The 18,704-nt window shown below is 42.5% G+C and overlaps 1 protein-coding gene across 3 annotated transcripts in view; it reads right to left on the reverse strand.

Annotated features, from left to right (window-relative positions):
- The window catches only part of PYM1 (PYM homolog 1, exon junction complex associated factor), a 35,023-nt gene that overhangs the window by 3,907 nt on the left and 12,412 nt on the right, over positions 1-18,704 (reverse strand). For all 3 annotated transcript variants that reach the window (XM_056562371.1, XM_056562373.1, XM_056562372.1), the window contains exon 2: positions 5,959-6,052. In XM_056562371.1, the coding sequence (XP_056418346.1) occupies positions 5,959-6,052 (94 nt within the window). The remainder of the gene's footprint in view (positions 1-5,958; positions 6,053-18,704) is intronic.

Raw genomic sequence — 18,704 nt, forward strand, 5'->3', positions numbered from 1 at the left:
TGTAATATATGGTAAAATCTAGTACAGTGACCCCCCGACTTATGATGGCCCCGACATATGATCATTTCAACATATGATGGCCTCTCAGAGCCCATCGTATGTTGAAGGCAGCCTCGACATATGATGCTGCTGTGTGACAACTTCAGCAACTGACAGATAGTTGTATAATGTGCCCCGTGTGCCCCGTTCTGCCTCCTGTTACTCACATGCTGTCCTGCTAACTCACACAGGCTTCTACTGTGAGCTCCGTGTAAGCCCCGCCCCCCCAGTGCAGCTATAGCCAATAGCCTGCAGCATCTTGCTGCAGGCATCCAATGAGCTGCTGGCTGCCCTCCCCTTCCTTTCCTATAGAGCTGTAGTCGGCAGGATCGTAATGAAGGACATTCTGTCCCCCCTGAAGGTATTTAAAGAACTGTACAGTACTGTATGCGATGTCACACATCACATACAATACATATACACACTATACACCCCATACATCAATGTTTCCCTATCAGTGTGCCTTCAGCTGTTGCAAAACTATAACTCCCAGCATGCCCAGACAGTCAATGGCTGTACATGCATGCTGGGAGTTGTAGTTGTGCAACAGCTGGAGGCACCCTGGTTTGTTAAACACTCCCCATACACTCCACATACAATGGTCATCCCAGAACCAATTAGCAGTTTCCCATAGAGATATGTATTCAACATTCAATGGTTCCGAGGCCCCAGAACCAATTACCATTTTTACATAGACATATGTACTCGACATATGATGGTTCTCCTGGAACCAATTAATATCATATGTTGAGGGACCACTGTACTTGATTTCCTTTAAATGAACCCCCTTTTCCCATATTTCAATAATAAAAAATAAAATAATGTCAAAAATTAAACAAACATTGTATGGTATTGTTGTGTGTTATAGGGGTCAGATGAGGACAATTTCAAACATACACATTTTATGACAAAAAGGTTGAAATTTTCTTAAAAGTAAAACAAAACCTATATAAATTTAGGGATAATTTTAATCATTTGGACCAACAGAATAAAGAGAAAGTGTCATTTTTACTGAAAAATGCCCTGGGTGAAAACGAAACCTCCCCTCCCAAAATTGCAAAATGTTTTTTTTATTTTGCCCTACAAAAAATGTTTTCAATTTCGCCATAGAATATGTGCTAAAATGAGTAGTTACTACAAAGAACAACTGATTGCGCAAAAAACAAGCCTTTGTATGAGTCTGTAGGTGGAAGATTTAAAACAATACGAGGAGGAAAAAACGAAAAAGCAAAAATGAAAAATCACTGTCCTTAAGGGGTTAAAGCGAATGTGCCATGATCTATTATTTACATCAAGTTGTGGTTAAAAATTATTATTTTTTTTTTAAATCAGTCTGGTTACTAGGCCTAACATTAACCCCTTAAGGACAAGGCCCATTTTGGCCTTAAAAGCGTACTCCTGTGGAAAACTTTTTTTTTTTTAATCAACTGGTGCCAGAAAGTTAAACAGATTTGTAAATTACTTCTATTAAAAAAATCTTAATCCTTCCAGTACTTATATAGCTGCTGAATACTACAGAGGAAATGGTTTTCTTTTTAGAAGACAGAGCTCTCTGCTGACATCATGACCACAGTGCACAGAGCATTGTGGTCATGATGTCAGCAGAGAGCTGTGTGTTCCAAAAAGAAAACCATTTCCTCTGTAGTATTCATCAGCTAATAAGTACTGGAAAGATTAAGATTTTTTAATAGAAGTAATTTACAAACTTTCTGGCACCAGTTGATAAAAAAAAGAAAAAAAAAAAAGTTTTCCATGGGAGTACCCCTTTAACCTGTTAAGGACCCAGGGTGTACCTGTATGTCCTGAGTCCGCTCCCGTTCTATAACGCGGGGCCACATAGCGGGTCGGGCCCGGCCTCTAACAACGGCCGGGATTAGTGGCTAATAGCGTGCAGCATTGATCGCGGCATGGTCTCACTTTCACTTTGAACGCCACGTCTAAAGTGAAAGCATGCCAGTTAGCTCAGGGAGCTGTACGGGATCGCCGTGGCGAAATCGCGGCATCGCGACCAGCTTACAAGACAGCTGGAGGATCCCTACCTGCCTCCTCGCTGTCCGATCGCCGAATGACTGCTCAGTGTCTGAGATCCAGGTATGAGCAGTCAAGCGGCAGAATCATCGATCACTGGTTTCCTATGAGAAACCAGTGATCAATGATGAAGATCAGTGTGTGCAGTGATATAGGTCCCTATGGGTGCTATAAAACTGCAAAAAAAAAAGTGAAAAAAAATTAAGTGAATAAAGATCATTTAACCCCTTCCCTAATAAAAGTTTGAATCACCCCCCTTTTCCCATTAAAAAAAAAAAACTGTGTAAATAAAAATAAACATATGTGGTATCACCGCGTGTGGAAATGTCCGAATTATAAATTTACTGTGTAGAAACGGAAGCCTTCAAAATTTACAAAATGGCGTTTTTTTTTTCAATTTTGTCTCACAATGAATTTCTTTTTCCATTTCGCCGTAGATTTTTGGGTAAAATGACTGACGTCATTACAAAGTAGAATTGGTGGCGCCAAAAAATAAGCCATCATGTGGATTTTTAGGTGCAAAATTGAAAAGGTTATGATTTTTTAAATGTAAGGAGGAAAAAACTAAAATGCAAATATGGAAAACCCCCGGGTCCTTAAGGGGTTAAGGACCAGACCAATTTTATTTTTGCATTTTCGTTTTTTCCTCCTCGCCTTCTAAAAATCATAACTCTCTTATATTTCCATCCACAGACCCATATGAGGGCTTGTTTTTTGCGTCACCAATTGTACTTTGTAATCACATCACTTATTTTACCATAAAATGCACAGCGCAACCAAACAAATATTATTTATGTGGGAAAATTGAAAAGAAAACTGCAATTTAGCAAATTTTGGAAGGTTTTGTTTTCACGCTGTACACTTTCCAGTAAAAACAACATGTTTTCTTTATTCTGTGGATCAATACGATTAAAATGATACCCATGTTATATGCTTTTCTATAATTGTACCGCTTAAAAAAAAATCTCAAACCATTTTAACAAAATTAGTATGTTTGAAATTGCCCTATTTTGATCACCTATAACTTTCTAATTTTTCCGTATATGGGTTGATAAGAGGGCTCATTTTTTGCGCCATGATCTGTAGTTCTTATTGGTACCACTGCTTAGGTTTTACTTTTCATAAAAAATTTTGGGAATAAAATATTGGACTTTTGGGAATAGCAATTTTGGACTTTAAAAAAAAAAAAAAATTACGTTTACGCCGTTCCCCGTACGGGATTATTAACAATATATTTTAATAGTTCAGACTTTTATGCATGCGGCGATACCAAATATGTGTATTAATCATTTTTTTTATGCTTTTTTGGGGGTAAAATGGGAAAACGGAAGTTTTTTTTATTGGGGAGGGGATTTTTCTAATTTTTTTACTTTTTATTTATTTTTTTACACTTTTTAATGTCCCAAAAGGTGACTATTCATAGAAATTAGTTGATTGCTAATACTGTTCAGTGCTATGTATAGGACACAGCACTGATCAGTATTATCGGTGATCTTCTGCTCTGGTCTGCTCGATCTAAGACCAGAGCAGAAGACCCCGGTGGTCCCTCACCTTGCTCCGGCCACCATGCTGGATGATCGGATCCCCGCGGCAGCGCTGCGGGCAATCAGATCATCCATTCAAAGTACCGCACTGCCTCAGATGCGATGATCTGTATTGATCACGGCATCTGAGGGGTTAATGGTGGACATCCGCTCGATCGTGGATGTCCGCCATTACCGGCGAGTCCCTGGCTGCTGATAGCAGCCGGGACCTGCCACGCATGACGCGAGCACCGCTAGACATCTTATCCCCTTCGGATAGGGGATAAGATGTCTAGGGGTGGAGTACCCCTTTAAGTAGAGACTTCCTGTTCTGTACAGGTCATTTTCCAGCATTCTCCTCCTTATGATCACAGACAGGATTACAGTGAAAGGTGACACCAGTATATAGATTGCACTGGAGCCATCACCATTCAGAATAGCTGAAGCTAAGATCTGCGCCTCACCCTCCCTGTAGAATGAGCTCTGTCCAGCACGGAACATGCTTAGTAAACTACTCCACTCAAGTCAATAGGGTCTTGGCCAGACTATTGTGCATATGTCAATAAGGCTTGCGGTTAAGCATACATTTAATTGCTCTTAAAAAACTGCTCAGGCAAGATGGCTGCCCAATAATAACTTCTGCGGGAAGTACAGGGATTAGACTGCAAAGGACTGTGGTAAAGCTATTTCCATTAAACTCCCTTCAGACTGTTTGAGACATCAGGAGGAAGGATTGGAGGAAAAAAAGTTGAGTCCTGGGCCAATAGTAAAGCCTCCGGAGACCATTCATGTGTGGGGTTTCTTTTTATCCAAGGGAGTGCACTTGCTCATAATATTGCCTAAAACACTACCACAAATACAGAATGGTATCTAAACATCCTCTACGAACTACTTCTCCCAGCATTCCAGGAACAACTTGGTATTGAACAATGCTCTTCCAGCATGATGGAGACCATGTCAGACAGAAAACGTGATAACTAAGTAGTTTGGTGAAGAAAACATTGACATTATGGGTCCATGGCCAGGAAACTCCCCAGATCTCAATCCCATTAAAAATCTATGGTCAATCAAAAAACAGATGGACAGACAAAAAAAAACCTGAAATTGTGATAAACTCCAAGTAGTGATTACATAAGAATTAGTGGTCATCAGTCACGATTTGGCCTACAAGCTGATATCCACTATGCCAGGGCGAATGGTGGAACTCTTGAAAAAGAAGAAGGGTCAACACTGTAAATATTAGGTCTTTGCATAAACTTCATGTATAGGTCAATGACATCCTAAAACTTATGAAGTGATTTGAGTGGAGCGACCCTTATCTTTAGTGCTGTACATGTGACAAAGTCATGTGACCTCAGGAAGGACAGCCCATTCACCAGCAGGGAACAGTCAGTGACTGGGGGAAACTTAATAAAGAAGAATCTACGTCCTTCATTTTAATAAGTGAGTTATTATGTGTGATTGTTTTTAATAAATTATAATAAAAAATAAAGGATTCAAAAAATTCTAGAAGTTTGTCCCACCATGTAAAACTGGGGAAATAAACGCCTCATGTCTGCTTTGAGTTTATTGTAGCTGACCACTGGTGACCATTGTAAGGCACTATACAGTGGTCCCTCAACATACGATGGTAATCCGTTCCAAATGGACCATCGTTTGTTCAAACCATCGTATGTTGAGGGATCCGTGCAATGTAAAGTATAGGACAGTGGTCTACAACCTGCGGACCTTCAGATGTTGCAGAACTACAACACCCAGCATGCCCGGACAGCCAACGGCTGTCCGTGCATGCTGGGAGTTGTAGTTTTGCAACATCTGGAGGTCCGCAGGTTGAAAGCCACTGGTATAGGAAATTGTACTCACCTGTCCCCGCCGCTCTGGACCGCCACTGCTCGTCACCGCTACCCTGGATGTCGCCGTCCATTGCTGTCGCCGCGTCCCCGGGGTGTCACTGACGCTCCGGCAAGGCCTCTGCTTCCCCGGCATCTGTCGCCGCCATCACGTCGCTACGCATGCCGCTCCTATTGGATGACGGGACGGCGTGCCCAGCGACGTGATGACCAAGATGGAGAGCGCCGACGATGGAAGGGATCCCGAAGAGGACGCGCCGGAGCCCCGAGGACAGGTAAGTGATCATCAGCGGACCACACAGGGCACCGTAAACGGCTATCTGGTGGCAGCTGAAGCAGTCTGCGCTGCCGGATAGCCGTTTATGCGATGGCCCCGACATACAAAAGCATCATATGTTGATGCTGCCTTCAACATGTGATGGTCTCTGAGAGGCCATCGTATGTTGAAATGATCGTATGTCGGGGCCATCGTAGGTCGGGGGGGTCACTGTACTGGATACAGAATGATAGATACATACACAGGAACTTCTTCTTGAGGCACGTATCCCTCCTTCACTTTTCTCTGCTTCCGCCAAGTGCCATCAGGACGCTGGGTAGCTGCTATGTACTTCCCTTTTAAGAAAATTAAAAAGATGTATTAGAGGATGATTCAATCCTAAAAGTATACAATAGTTCTACATATTTGTTTGTATAACTCTTATACATAAAATGTTAAAAATAAATTTAGAGCTAGTATTGGCATATTACATTTCCGTAAAGCAGTTTCCAAAATTAGAGAACTTAAAAGGAGTACTCCACTGCCCCAGTGTTCAGAACATTTTGTTACGAACGCTGTGTGCTGGCTGTGGGGGCCGTGATGGCACGGCCACGCTCCTCGTGATGTCATGCCACCTCAATGCAATTCTATGGGAGGGGGCGTGTTCCAAACGCTGGGCAGTGGAGTACCCCTTTAAGAAGATAGATGTTTGCTGTGTGGATGCTTTTTGGCACTGTTTTAGTTGCGGTGAACTTGCACCAAATTTATTAACATAAATTTGGGGCAACCTACAAAACACTCAGGAAAAGGACTTCCCTCCACCCGTTCTCAGTCAATTTCTGCCCATTACATCAGCGCCTGTGTCGTCTGCTTAGGGGTTTTGCATGTGATAAATTTGGGATTTTTGTAACTGATAAAAGTATGTCACTTTTTAATATACAATATCACAGAGTATATATATTAGGGATCGACCAATATCGATTTTTTTAGAGCCGATACCGATACTCTGTGGAGGTTAGGGCAGATAGCCAGGGCCGGATTAACGTAGGGGTGGATGGAGCGGCAGCTCCATGCCCCTGCGTTAAAATACTCCTGGCGGCCTGCACATACGGCCCGCACAGACTGACCGGCGCCCGCGACAATCAAGCCTCCAATTCCCGGGCCGCAAGTTTGCGGTATGTGAAATTTCTATTGCCCGACGCCCGGTACATGCAGTTCCGGGCGCCGGGCAGGTAACTTCTTCAGGCATCCTTCATGCCAGAAGACTTCACTTACCCCGCCCTCTTCCACGTCTCCGGTTGGCCGGCCTGAGTCTGATGAGGGACAATGCTACCTAATGGGGTGTGTGCTGGTAGATGATGGTGCTTCTTCTGGTGGGGGTGTTGCTGGTGGATGATGAGGGTGCATGATGGGGGCATTATATGTAAGGGGTGCATGATGGGGGCATTAAATGTAAGGGGCTTATGCGACCCAGCCTCACCCAGCTGCTACCTCCAGTGGCCCCCAGATAATTTGAGTTTGAGACCCCCTGCTCTATCACCTCTGTGCTGCCAGTGGCAGATCCAGGGGGGGGGGGGGGCCAATGGCCCCCTGAGATTGTTGCCCCTCATGTACTATAGCATGGTGGAGCGGGAGCTGTCAGCTGTCCCGCTCCACCATTCCCTCACATTTCTCACACGCTGCTGCATTCATGCAGTGTGAGCCGCGGGGACGCCATCCACGGCAGGCCGGCACGATGATGTCACATCATCGCGCTGGTGCCTGGAGATCACCTCCCCGCAGCTCTTACACTGCGAGAACGGCGGTGCGGTGGTGGTGTTGGGGTTGCATTATCGGATTATCGGCAAGGTAATTGCCGATACCGATAACGTCCAAAATCGTGAATATCGGCCGATAATATCGGCCAAACCGATAATCGGTCGATACCTAATATATATATATATAATTTTTTTTATTAGGGATTGACTGATATTGACTTTTTAGGACCGATAATCTGTGAACTTTGAGGCCGGTAGCTGATAACTTATACTGATATTCCGGTATAAATTATCGGCTATTTCTCCCCCCGGACCAGCAGAAGCCACTGCAGATCAATGATTTAAAGTGGGCGCTTTAAATCAATTAACTGCAGCGGCTTTTGCGGGGCCAGAGACTGCCGCCGCCACCCGCTTCTCTCCCCCTACCTGTCCTGGGGTCCTGAGTCCACTGTGCGCACTGACAGCGACATCGCATTGAGGACGTCACTCGTCATTGTGCAGCGCACAGCAACAGTGCAGAACGCAGCAGGAGCCAGGAGTAGCACGGACCCTGGGAACAGGTAATTATAAAGCCGGGGATGGGGGAGGCAATGGGGCAGCGGTCATCTCTGGCCGGGGGGGCGGGGCATTATCGGCAAGGTAATTACCGATAATGTCCAAAATCTTGAATATCGGCCGATAATATCGGCCAAACCGATAATCGGTTGATCCCTAATATATATCAAAGTTTTGGTAACCACGTGTTTAAGCTCACTAGTTGTCATAGGACATCATGTCTATATGTATAGAACATCACACGACACACTATATCCTATGTCAATATAATGCTAATTTAGAATGGTCACGTAGCTTCGTCAAGACTTCAGAGAAGTACCATATGTGGATGGTTAGTAGTATCCAAACAGATAACAATGTAGCCAATGACATAATGTATACACCCACAAGTTAAATATATATACAAGTTGAGCTAGCTGAATCCTATTTCACGACCATAACTATATGCTTACATGAGCAAACCTTGTAAGGAAGTGTTCAACACCCAATCAGAGTTTAGTCAATGATATATAAGTTAAAGACTTCAAAGCTGAAAGAACTAAGGAAGGAGGCGGGGCCAAGCCAGACGAGACCAAGCCAGCCTGAAGGAGGATGACAGCTAGAGGAAGCTAACAGAGGCGGCCATTTTAAAAGGACATTTCAAGATGGATCCAGCAGACTGGATAAAGTACTAAGGAAGAAATCCCAGCTGGTGAGACAAGATTTATGGACATGTCTACATAACCCTCCTACATTATTTACTTATGCTAAGGACTGCCTTTACATGAAGATTTCTTGTTTTATGTACTGTCTGCCATGATGTCAAGAATATTACAATAAATGTATTTTTTTGCTATACAAACAAAGAGCTCATACTCTCCACGGTCAGACTGGTTATATTTTAGCGTTCCGATTATATTTAACAGTAACAGATGAAAGCCCTCCAGCACTTACCTATACCAAAAAAGTTATCATAACCAAGACAATTTGAACTTAATAGTTAAAGATTAGTTCAATTCTAAGCCATTTAACTTTATTAAGAACTACTTTATTAACATTACAAAAACTAAAAACAAAAACACCAAAATGCAATGTAAGAAAAGAAGGGTCTGTGAAACAGACAAGTTTATAAGTGTATTCCTTGGATGGTGAAGCTAAGCGCAAAAAAATTGTGCCTTTTTTTTAAGTCGCAGTTACTCACACAGAGTAAATGAAGAGTAATTCAGGCCGAAAAATTTACGGGCGGAAATTTTATTTTTTTTTCGCGCAAATTGCGCGCGGAAATGGGGGAGAAAGATTTAAAGGGTTTTCAGCCATTTCCGCATGAATTCCGTGCAAATTGCGCGGGTATTCTGCGCGAAAACGATGTCGGGCGGAATATTTTTTTTACCATTGACTTCTATTGATTTCTGCTAGCGGATTCCGCTTGAAGAATGAACATGCTCATTCTTCAAGCGGAACGGAAGTCAGCGTCGGAATTCCGCTAGCAGAATTTCCGCAGTGTGAACAGGACAGCGGAAATAACATTAAAGTCAGTGGGCAGAGTGGATGTGAATTAATTTGGAGCGGAGAATTCAAGAGGAATTACTCGAGTAAATTCCACCTGAATTACTCCGTATGAACGCACCCTAACAGATAAATGTCCACAGCATCTGTTAAAAAAAAACACAACAAACTGGTAAAGCGTGGGTGTTGAAAAGTAGCACAAAAACCCCATCTAAAATGCAACCTGTGACAAATATGCGACTTTTTACAAGACAAAAAGATGTCCAAATCCATTGATAACTTTCCCCCGTGGTGTTTTTTTCTTCTAGAACAGAATCACTGCCACACTTCGACATGGGGGAAAAAAAAAAAAAAAAACAGATGTGTTTCTAATCCTGTATAGCCCCGAAAAGTGAACCTGTTGAACCACAGGCATCATCACTCTGTGCTGTTTCAGAGTAATCATAGTGGGGGAGATATATCAAAACCCATGCAGAAGAAAAGTTGACCAGTTGCTCATAGCAACCAATCAGATCACTTCTTTCATTTTGCAGAGGCCTTGTTAAAAATGAAAGAAGCAATCTGATTGGTTGCTATGGGCAACTGGGCAACCTTTCCTTTGGACAGGTTTTGATAAACCAGTGTTGTCATTGATCAGTAACAGGGCTCCGAGTCAATGGAGAGGCCCAGACTGACAAATCTCTCCCTATATGTGTAATTGGAGAGATCTGTTCCTGGCAGAAGATAAAACCATGTTCACTCTTAAATGACTTTCAGAGTGAATCATAGATCATTGTGATAGGAAAACCTATCAATATGTCATGCTGCCTGTGGTTTAGGCAGCATAAAACTAGTCACAGGTTCTATTTAAACACAAAGCTAAACCTAGACATGTCTCTCCATATGTGCATCTGTATTTTTGTCTAATTCATTGTTTGTCAGTAGTGCTTTCACTTGGCTGGAGTGCCAGGTAGGAGTTTGCGGGGGTCCCAGCTGTCGGACCCGTGCGATCAGACATTTATCCCCTAACCACAGGATTCTGTGGATAGGGGATAAGTACTGGAGTTTCCCTTTAAGTTCACACCCATCAGACCGATTCCCTTAATTATCAGACAAACCCTCATACCTCAGACACTGAAAGGAATATCAGAAACCAGGAGGAAGGTGGTGGTCAGTGACAGATCCTATTTAATGTAGAAGGCTTCTCACCTTTTTGCCATCTGATGCAAAAAAATATATAAAATAAAAAATATGACATCCCCCTTCCCTAAACCGAAGATCAGAAACCCCTAAAAAGTACTACACAGCTGACAAAGTTTTGCTCCCTGCCAATTAGGAAAAGGTCTCACCTTGCTTCACATATGGGGCATCACTGTATGAAAATAAGTGGCTGTCTACAATAAACCTGATGGAACTTATGAATCTATAATAAGGACGACATATTTAAAGGGTACCCTTAATGGTGAGCCACGGCAGAATATGTACTTCCTGGGCAATTTCGAAGTCTAAGACTTGGTCCAAGACTGAGGCGTGGTTGGGGGTGGGCGGTTGAGGGTGGGGCCGACAATCTCCTGCCCGACACCCTGGCTCTCCGCATGAATTAAGTGTGGCACAAAGCGGTGGCCAAACGCCCTGTCCATGCATCTGTATGGGAGAGCTGGAGATTCGTGTATCTTCGGATATGCCATAGAGATGCATGGAGGGGGTGTGCGGGCCCCTGCTTCATGCCGTGGTCGACACACTTCATTCATTCCGGAGACCATGGGGGATGGAGATACGTTTTTAGACTGAAATACTCCTTTAAAGATGATCAAGAAAAATGGAAGGTCCCAGGGGTCTGAAGACTTATGACTAGGCACATTTTTAGGTTTCCCTTTTTATTAAATTTGCTAAAATTCTTTTTCACATTCTGGGAGCAGATTAAAAGGTACAATTAACAAAAAAAAATTAAAACAAATACATCTGGACAAAACCAGATAACAGGTACAATACAGAAACAAAAACAAACTGTTCAGAAAACAAAAAAACAAATAAATAAGCTAAAAACCTTGTATATCTGTATTTGAGGGGGTGAGGGTTCAGATTCTTTTCATTTCTTGGGCATTATGATGACTGTTTAACTTCCAGTTCCTTTAGTGTAAACTCCCCCCTATTTACAGAGCTTGAAATATTTTTAGACAACATTATTTTTAGAAAGATAAAATCTTTTTTTTAATAAACACGTTATTTCCCTTGTTTTAGGTTGCTGAACTTCCTGTAACCTTATTTCAAGGAGCAGAATTTCCCAAGCCACCTGTTTCTTACCAATATTACAGACTCATCGTCAATGCAATTTACTTTGTCCCATCATTCATATTACCAGCTCACAAGGGGAGATTTATCAAAACCTGTCCAGAGGAAAAGTTGCCCATAGCAACCAATCCGCTCGCTTCTTTTATTTCTAACAAAAATGAAAGAAGTGATCTGATTGGTTGCTATGGGCAACTAGTCAACTTTTCCTCTGGACCGGTTTTGATAAATCTCCCCATAGAGCTTATACCATTCCCTGCTACACGGCTAGAAAGCAGTGAGGGCCGTATAGTTATATGCAATCTAATCTAGCACATATACGTGCATGCATTTGTCATGGATCTTATTCTGTAAAGAATCTGGGGCATGGTTAAAGGGGTACTCTGGAGGGGGGAAAAAAATAAAAGAATGTTTTCCAATCAAGAAAAGTTAAACAGATTTGTAAATTACTTCTATTTAACCTCTTAAGGACCCAAGACGAAAATGTACGTCCTGAGTCCGCTCCCGTTCTATAAAGCGGGGCCAAGGCGGGGACCCGTGGCTAATAGCGCGCTATTCACCCTTTAGACGCGGGGTTCAAAGTTGAACACTACGTCTAAAGTGAAAGTAAATCGTTGCCGATTAACTCGGGGCTGTTCGGGATGTCCGCGGCTAAATCGCGGCATCCCGAACAGCTGTAAGACAGCAGGAGGGTCCCTTACCTTGCCCCCTGGTGTCCGATCGCCGAATGACTGCTCAGTGCCTGAGATCCAGGCATGAGCAGTCAAGCGGTAGATCATTGATCAATGGTTTCCTATGAGAAACCATTGATCAATGTCAAAGATCAGTAAGTGCAGTGTTATAGCCCCCTATGGGAGCTATAACATTGCAAAAAAAAAAAAAAAAAGTGAAAATAGATCATTTAACCCCTTCCCTAATACAAGTTTGAATCACCCACTTTTTCCATAAAAAATAAATATAAAAACACAGTGTAAATAGAAATAAACATGTGGTATCACCGCGTGTGGAAATGTCCGAATTATAAAAATATGTTGTTAATTAAACCACACGGTCAATGGCGTATGCGCAGAAAAATTCCAAAGTCCAAAATAGTGTATTTTTGGTCACTTTTTATATAATGAAAAAATAAGTCCTATCAATACAAAAATGGTACAGCTAAAAACTTCAGACCACGGTGCAAAAAATTAGCCCTCATACCGCCCCATACACGGTTAAATAGAAAAGTTATAGGGGTCAGAATATGACAATTTTAACCCCTTAAGGACCGGGGGTTTTTCCGTTTTTTGCATTTTCGTTTTTTGCTCCTTGCCTTTAAAAAATCATAACTCTTTCAATTTTGCAACAAAAAATCCATATGATGGCTTATTTTTTGCGCCACCAATTCTACTTTGTAATGACGTCAGTCATTTTGCCCAAAAATCTACAGTGAAACGGAAAAAAAATCATTGTGCGACAAAATTTAAAAAAAAAAAAAAATGCTGTTTTGTAACTTTTGGGGGCTTCCGTTTCTACGTAGTAAATTTTTCGGTAAAAATGACACCTTATCTTTATTCTGTAGGTCCATACAATTAAAATGATACCCTACTTATATAGGTTTGATTTTGTCGGACTTCTGGAAAAAATCATAACTACATGCAGGAAAATTAATACGTTTAAAATTGTCATCTTCTGACCCCTATAACTTTTTTTTTTTCCGCGTATGGGGCGGTATGAGGGCTCATTTTTTGCGCCGTGATCTGAAGTTTTTAACGGTACCATTTTTGCATTGACAGGACTTATTGATCGCTTTTTATTCATTTTTAAATGATATAAAAAGTGACCAAAAATGCACTATTTTGGACTTTGGAATTTTTTTTGCGCGCACGCCATTGACCAAGCGGTTTAATTAATGATATATTTTTATAATTCGGACATTTCCGCACGCGGTGATACCATATATGTTTATTTTTATTTACACTGTGTTTTTTTTTTTTTATGGGAAAAGGGGGGTGATTCAAACTTTTAATAGGGGAGGGGTTAAATGATCTTTATTCACTTTTTTTTAAACTTTTTTTTTTTGCAGTGTTATAGCTCCCATAGGGACCTATAACACTGCACACACTGATCTTTATCATTGATCGCTGGTTTCTCATAGGAAACCAGTGATCGACGATTCTGCCGCATGACTGCTCATGCCCGGATCTCAGGCACTGAGCAGTCATTCGGCGATCTGACAGCGAGGAGGCAGGTAGGGGCCCTCCCGCTGTCCTGTAAGCTGTTCGGGATGCCGCGATTTCGCCACGGCTATCCCGAACAGCCCACTGAGTTAACTGGCAACTTTCGCTTTCGGTTTTAGCCGCGCGGCTACCGTGTAACCCCGCGTTATATCAGGAGAGCAGGACCAAGGACGTACCGGTACGTCATTGGTCCTTAAGGGGTTAAACCTATACATTTTCCTGCATGTAGTTTGATATTTTCCAGAAGGACAACAAAATCAAACCTATATAAGTAGGGTATCATTTTAATCGTATGGAGCTACAGAATAAAGAGAAGGTGTCATTTTTACCGAAAAATTTACTGTGTAGAAGTCCCCAAAAGTTACAAAATGGCATTTTTCTTTTCAAATCTAGTCTCACAATGATTTTCTTTCCCGTTTCGCCGTATATTTTTGGGTAAAATGACTGAAGTCATTACCAAGTAGAATTGGTGGCGCAAAAAATAAGCCATCATAACGATTTTTAGGTGCAAAATTGAAAGAGTTATGCTTTTTTTATGATTATGATTTTTTTTGCAAAAACAGAAAAACCCCGGGTCCTTAAAGGGGTATTCCGCCCCTAGACATTTTATCCCCTATCCAAAGGATAGGGGATAAGATGTCAGACCGCCATGGTCCAGTTCGCTCTGCACGTAATGATTGGCGGTACAGGGGCCGGAGCATCGTTACGTCACGGCTCCGCCCCTCGTGATGTCACGGCCCGCCGCTTTCAATACAAGTCTATGGGAGGGGGCGTGGCGGTCATCATGCCCCCTCCCATAGACTTGCATTAAGGGGACGGGCCGTGATGTCACGAGGGGCGGAGCCATGACGTCACGCTGCTCCGTCCCCCGTATCGCCCGTCATTACGCACAGAGCGAACTCGCTCTGTGCTGTAACGATAGCACGGTGCCGCAGCGGGGATCCCAGGGGTCCCCAGCAGCGGGACCGCGGCGATCTGACATTTTATCCCCTATCCTTTGGATAGGGGATAAGATGTCTAGGGGCGGAATACCCCTTTAAGGGGTTAAGAACCTTAATCCTTCCAGTACTTATCAGCTGCTGTATGCTCCACAGGAAGTTGTATAGTTCTTTTTAGTCTGACCACAGTGCTCTCTGCTGACACCTCTGTCCATGTAAGGAATTCTCCAGAGTATTAGTAAATCTCCATAGCAAACCTCTCCTGCTCAGGACAGTTCTTATGTAAGTGCAGCACATTACAGCTTTAGGTCTTAGTAGCCAAAACTTTTCAACAAAATACTGTGCCATTTGGCTAATAGCAATGACAGTATACTCCGTTATAAGCCTCATCCAGAAATGTCAAAAGTTTCCCAATGTGATTGCGCATTGCAGCATGGTGAAGTGCCCTGCAGAGAAAGCCTCACCCCCCGCCCGGCTACCATTCAAATCTGACTCATTCACCACAGACTAATATGCAGTGAATAAGGAGGATACTTCGTAAAAAGATACGTCACTCTCTAGATGTTTATGGGTGCAGGAGTAGGAATCCCAATCCTTTGCAATATTCAGATAAAACTTTGTACACCACTTTTGAATAGAATAAAGGTAACTTTATTAGCAATCCCAAAAATAATGACGTTTCAGTCCACACTGGACCTTCAGCAGACCGCATTGCTGTGGAGGTATAAGTAACGAAGTCGGCATATAGCCGTGTAGAAAGCTATGTGGTAACGCGACCTATAGACATTTCCACACGCGGTGATACCACATATGTTTATTTTTATTATTTATGTTTATTTAACTTATTAGGGGAGGGGTTAAATTATCTTTATTAACTTTTCCCCCCACTTTTATAGAGGGCTTTAACACTGCACACACTGATCTCTTACAATGATCATTGTTATCTCATAGGATAACATTGATCAGGATTCTGCCTGGAGCTCAGGCACAGAGCAGTCATTCGGAGATCGGACAAACAGGAGGAATGTAGGGGCCCTCCTTGTGTCCTGCAGCTGTTTGGGATGCTGCAATTTCACCGCAGCGGTCCCAAGCAGCCCACTGAGCTAGCCGGGGGTAGTTTACTTTCAATTTTAGACGTGGCAGTCAACTTTGAACGGCGCGTCTAAAGGGTTAACAGTGCGCAGCACCACGATCAGTGCAGCGCTATTAGCCACGGGTCCCGGCTGTTGTTAGAGGCCGGGCCCGACCCGCTATGATGTTACAGAAAGGGAGTGGACTCAGGGCATACAGGTATACCCTTGGTCCTTAAGTGGTTAATTCACCTTTCAAACATCTTTGATTACTTGGCCACAATACCTACAACAGCTTTGTAAGATTTACTGCATATTGATTTGAATGGGAATTTGGCAGTCCTGCTGCAAAAATTCAGCTTTTCGGATTTTTGCAAAAATACAAGATCTGTATTTAACCCCTTATGCATGTAGGGTTTTTTCATTTTTGCACTTACATTTTTTCCACCTCACCTAAAAATCTAAACGCTTTCAATTTTCCATCTACAGACCCATATGAGGGCTTGTTTTTTTGCACCACCAATTGTGCTACCTAGTGAAATTAATAATTTCACCACAAAATCTACCGCAAAACCAAAATCTAGAAAAAAAAAAAAGCACGCCATTTTGTAACTTTTGAGGGCTTTAGATTCTATGCAGAGAACTTTTCGGTACGACACCTTTCTTCTGTAGATCCATACGATTAAAAGGATACCCAAATTGTATAGGTTTGATTTGTTTTACTTAAGAAAAATTGTACATTTTTGTATGAAAATTAGCATGTTTAAAAATGTCCTCTTCTGATCCCTATAACTTTTTTATTTTTCCATATAAAAGGACGTGTGGGTACTCATTGTTTGCACTGTGATCTGCAGTTTTTATCGGTACCATTTTTGCATCAATGGGACTTTTTGATCATTTTTTACTTTTTTTTTTAAGGGACCAAAAATATGCAATTCTGGAGTTGGTATATATATATATTTTTACATGTACGCTATTGTCCGCATGATTTAATTAACGTCATGTTTTTGTAGATCAGATATTTACACACGTGGCAATACCACATATTTTTATTAACTTTTTTTAGGGAAGGTGTTAATTCATATTTAAAAAACTTTTTTTTTTTTTTTTTACACAATTTTTTTGGTCCCCATACAATAGCATGCATAGCATTGATCAGCGTTATCAGTGGAGCATTGGAGCACTAATTGCACAGCAAGGAGGCAGGTAAGGGCCCTCCTGACGTCCTCTCAGCTGGTAGTCCCGATCAGCACCGCTCATTTCTTTTTTACATTTTAGACACAACAATAAACTTTGATCACTATTTCTAAGGCGTTAATGCCGGGCATCCCCATCACCACGATCAGTGATGTCCAGTATTAGCCACAGGTCCCAGCAGCTCATTGCCACCGGGACCATCCTGTTATGATGTGCTCTCAGCTCCTAAGCGTGCGTCATAGAAGGGGAGCGGGCGCAGGGCGTACATGTATAAATTTTTAAGAATTCTGGGAAGAATCCCACTGAACTCAACAGGGCTTTAAATTTTGGCAGAATTCTGTTTTGAGCCCAAAGAAATTCTACCGAAATTCCACTCAAATTCCGCAAAACTGGAAAAATTCTGAAGCAAGGTTTGCAGAGCGGAAATTAAGAGGAATAGCAGACTTTTCATTGTGTGAACATAGCCTAACTTTTATTTTCCTTCCAGTGTCTGCCAAACTGTGCCGTAAGTGTTATACCTTCCAAGGAACAAACGGATCAGGAATTAAACATTTTAACACGTCCAATCCGCATATCCCCCCCCAAAACCATAAGTCTTCAATACACAGATAGTCAACCTGTCCTCGATGACTTTTCTCGAATGTGTATGGGGGCCTTCACAAGCATGCCCTGCCAACGTTTAAGTGAACTTCCAGTAAATATTCGAGTTTTTCTATAAGGTCTGGTTCACACTAGTGCTGGTTGGTATACCCGTTCATACAGAATACCGAAATTTTTGTCCTGCACGATATACATTTTTCCCATACCGCATGCCCCTCCCCCTCAGGAATTAATGAATTATCAGCCCAGCACTGCGCTGTTCCCATATCGGGGAACTAATCATATGTGGTCCGCAAGTGCTGGTCAGCTTCTCCCCCCCCCCAATTAATTATCAGCTCAGCGCTGCGCTGTCCCCATCGGGGAACTAATCACATGTCACCAGCAAAGCGCTGCCCTCCTCGTCCTCCTGTTTGTTGCGGGCTGCCGTCGCTGGAATTCTGTACTGTATACCTATGCCCAGGCTGCATAAGATAAACAAAATAAACTTTAACTCACCGGCCGCAGCGATGTTCCACCTCGGCTGGTGATAGGTTGAGCGCACTGTCATGTAAGAGTTCCCCGATGGGCATTGCGCAGCGCTGGGCTGATAATTAATTGGGGGGAGAAACAGAACAGCACTCGCGGGTCACATGATTTGGGGGGGGGGGGGGATACCGTTATATACCATGGAACCGCTATAAGTTACAAAAATACTGTGATAATCATTTTTGGTCATACCGCCCAGCTCTAGTTCACACAGGCAAAAAAAAGAGCGGAATGTTCACATGAACAACAGGTGTGGACATTCCACACATTTGACTAAACGGTGGACACTAGGACCGCTCGAAAATGTGCTGTCCCATAGACAGCAATGCATTTCCTTGCGGTCTTCACATTAAGAATAGACCAGAATATGAATTTCCGCGCCAGATGTGAACAGTGC

The sequence above is a fragment of the Hyla sarda genome, chromosome 2 (assembly GCF_029499605.1).
Source record: "Hyla sarda isolate aHylSar1 chromosome 2, aHylSar1.hap1, whole genome shotgun sequence".
NCBI classification, from domain to species: Eukaryota; Metazoa; Chordata; class Amphibia; order Anura; family Hylidae; genus Hyla; species Hyla sarda.